The 3,609-nt window shown below is 37.4% G+C and overlaps 1 protein-coding gene across 1 annotated transcript; it reads left to right on the top strand.

Annotated features, from left to right (window-relative positions):
- The first annotated feature begins 613 nt into the window (after positions 1–613).
- Positions 614–3,314, top strand: LOC110481437 (gallinacin-2). The gene is given in 4 exon segments (XM_077781815.1): positions 614–667; positions 2,098–2,176; positions 2,449–2,573; positions 3,087–3,314. Coding segments are annotated over 3 exon segments (348 nt in total). The 5' UTR covers positions 614–667; positions 2,098–2,118; the 3' UTR covers positions 3,252–3,314.
- Positions 3,315–3,609: the final 295 nt, after the last annotated feature.

Genomic DNA, 3,609 nt, shown 5'->3' with positions numbered 1-3,609 from the left:
AGGTCCCAAAGACATCCTCTGGCGCTGGATTTGTCTAAATTTATGTATTTCCCATCAGCTGGAAGGGTGTCCAGAGACATAACCATGATGTATTCACTTTATCTGGGTACATCTTGCTTCACTCTGGCATCTTCAGTGGACACTGGCCTGGAAGCCAATGGACATTTGTTTTAGTTCCATATATCCATTCTGTGTTCTTATATTCTGTATTTATGGAACAGAAAATTAACTGGGATTGCAGGGAACACACAGATGTTTTGTCTTGCAAGGTTTAAAGTTGCTTCTAGGCAGTTCAACTTATGTCCCAAGATGTTTGACACATACCATGGTGGGTTAACGTATCTTACACAAACTGGAGTGTCACAAGAGGTATTGCATGAAAAACATGGCATTTTCTAGGAAAAAAGCTTAAACAGGGTTGGAGAGAAAACCTGTTTTATAATTGGGAAATGAAAAGCAGCTGGTTTCTGGTTAGATTACATGCCACCAGAAAAAAAAGAGCAATTTTTTGATTGGCTCAGTGAATGGCTGAGAAGAGAAAGTACTTGTCAGTCTTTTTGGTTAGTCACACCTTATAAAAGAGCATCCCAGTCCTAGAGCCAAAACCTTCAGGAGGGAAGGGACCAAGAACAAGTCTTGTTTGGCTTCAGGGCTCACCTGATACCTGGTAAAGTCTCAGTTCTTTTCTTTCAATGTCAGCTTTTGTTTTGTCCTCAAAAATCCAACTCCCAAACCTCTGTGTTATTAACTTTAATTTGTATGTAACTAAAATTATAAACCTAAGATTTTGGAAAATTGAACATGTTGAATAAATAGTTCAAATATATGCTAATACATGACATGCTTTAATAAATTTTTCTGCTCCCTAAGTCCTAGGAAAACCTGATTGATTCAGGTTACTTTAGATAGGTCTGTGGTCCAGAGAAATTGGTGAGTTCTCAGTAGAAATCTGCATGTCCATATCTATATATTTCCTTTAAATATATAGCCTTTGAATATAAAAATATTATAAATAGTTATACAATATTTGTATGGTGCATAATAGGTATAAAACTATATGTTATTTATATATTTATATATTTTAATATTGTATATAATACATATTTTATATATAGTATATTTTATTTATGTCTCTACATTAAAACCCTCAGTTCATTTTCAGAATTGTTCACTTCATCTCCTTATTTCTCCTGATGTTTTCAAATATATAGAAACTTCTGTAAACTTCTAATACTAATTTTGAAACAGTTTTGGGTCATCCTTTATCATTTCTGTTCTCAGCCCTAGGACATTTCAGCACAATCTCATTTCCATTCCTGGCTTGAGAGACCATCATTTGTGACAGATCAGAACATTCCTAATGCCAGGATATCAGACATTAACTCCCACTTTTTTATCCATAAGCACCCTGCTAGACTATCTTATCCTATAAAGTTAATCCTAATATTAGTTGAAACTCTTCCAATGAAGGTATCATATGTTTGCTTTTAAAATTTTATTTTCAAATGGGAATTGGTTTGATTGTACCATTCTAGAATTGCTGCCTGTAGACCAAGACTGGACATGTTGAGCAAATTGATCTCTTGATAAATTTAAACATTAAAAAAGGAACATTTTTTTCCCCTGAAGTTTGTAATTTTTACACTATTATCACCTAATTTTGCTTTATGTTGTTTATTTACTAGATAAAATCATTTAGCTAAAAATAAAGTTATGGAAGTACTTAAGACCATGTTGGATGGGACTTTGAACAACGTGGTCTAGTGGAAGGTGTTTCAGCTCCAGGGGCTGGAACAAGATGAGTTCCAAGTTTCCTTCCAATCCAAACCATTTTGGGATTCCATGATTCTGTTCTGGCTAGGGACTATTTGCAAAATGGAAAAGAAATCTGAGCTACCAAACTATTAATGTAACTTAATGATCACATGTCCTGAAAACACTTTGCACCACACAATAGTCAGGGTTTTGCTGATTATTTTTGAAAGCTTGAAGATAAAATTAATATAAATGTAATTGTTATTAACACAGTGTCTAGCTCAGGAGACTGCAGATCCCAGGGACTGTATCTTACATATTTCTTGGTCCTTTTCCCAACAGTGCCACAGCACATCCTCAGCCATGAAGATCCTTTACCTGCTCTTTTCTTTCCTCTTCTTGGCACTCCAGGTTTCTCCAGGTAAGATGGGAAAGAGATGCTAGAAAGAGATTTTTTGTGCACCTGAAGAAAAATTCCCAGCATATTTTAACCATTTCTCTTCCAAATTGCTGGAAGCCAGTCAGGAATTAATTAATCAGCCCAGTGCTTGTGCTAGACCTGCTTTGTAACCTCACTGCCCACACGGCCTTTCAAAACAGCAAAGGCTGCAGCTCAAGGAATGAGAAACCCTTCCACTCCAATTCCCTGCCCTGCAGAGCAAGGGGGAAGGAAACATTTTGTTCTTGTTGCAGGTTTGTCTTCACCCCGAAGGGAAATGTTTTTCTGTAGAGGAGGGAGCTGTCACTTTGGAAGATGTCCCATCCACATGGTTAAAGTTGGAAGTTGCTTTGGGTTCCGCTCCTGCTGCAAACCGTGAGTTTGGCATTCACCAAGGCTCATCTGCAGGATGAGCAGAGAAATAGTAAACATTTTGCCTGCCTCCTAAAACCCCAAGGTATTCTTGAATATTTAAATTAGGTATAAGGGAAAAAAACCTATTATGCCACGAGGACAGTCAAGTATTGTGTGTTGACTCAAGTGTTATATGTTGCCCAAGAACCATTTGGAAAATGCTCTTAGGCACAGGGTGATGCTTTTGTTGTAAAATTAAATTATCATATGAAAATAGTATTTTGTTTTCACTCAGGAATGAATGCACTCACCCCAGAATCCAGGGATATCAATTTAATTCCCTGTTTTTCCTAAACAATAGGGCAACAATCTCCTTACTCACAGGTATGATTGCATAGGGTTGTCCCAACATGACTACAAATTACATGAACTATTTCGGGAAGAATTTGTGTCCAGGAGGAAAAAAAGCATGGGCTGAGAGTGAGTAGGGAAGGAATATAAGCAGAAAGAAAATTTGACTTTTTTTTCCTTTGTTCAGGCTATGGAATGTAAGAGAAGTTGATGAACCATTCATTGAAGAGTAAAGAAAATTTCTTCTAAGCCTACAATTTTGCTTGGAATCTCCTTACTCCTAAACCCACTGGATCCTGCTGCAAAGCCTCACACTCCTTTCACTGCCAAAGCAAAAGGCTTTATGATGTAGAGTAAATCCAAATGTGTTCTGCATTGCTTTCCCTCCTTCTAAATAAATTGTTGTTGCTTAGCATTGGTCACTGAAACATGCACTGAAACTGTAGTCATGATCCTGCCTGGGGTTTGGCACACAAACCCCAGAGGGCAACAATTTTAGGTGTGAAATGTTCCTTAATTTGAGTTTTTCTGAGTTATACAGCTCTCAAGGTCTACACAGACCTTAACCTACAGTGCCAAGAGAAAGGCTGGTTAAAGAATTCAGCTTCCCTTTGTCAGAATGTGTTCAGATGCCAAAATCCCTTATTTCTTACTGTGCAGAAATCTTTTCTTGGGAAAACGTGAATGGTTAAAACCCCTCATTCCCCACC

This window comes from Lonchura striata, chromosome 3 (genome assembly GCF_046129695.1).
Source record: "Lonchura striata isolate bLonStr1 chromosome 3, bLonStr1.mat, whole genome shotgun sequence".
In the NCBI taxonomy this organism is placed as follows: domain Eukaryota; kingdom Metazoa; phylum Chordata; class Aves; order Passeriformes; family Estrildidae; genus Lonchura; species Lonchura striata.
Note: the sequence above shows the minus strand (reverse complement) of the source record. Positions and strands in the feature narration are given on the sequence as shown.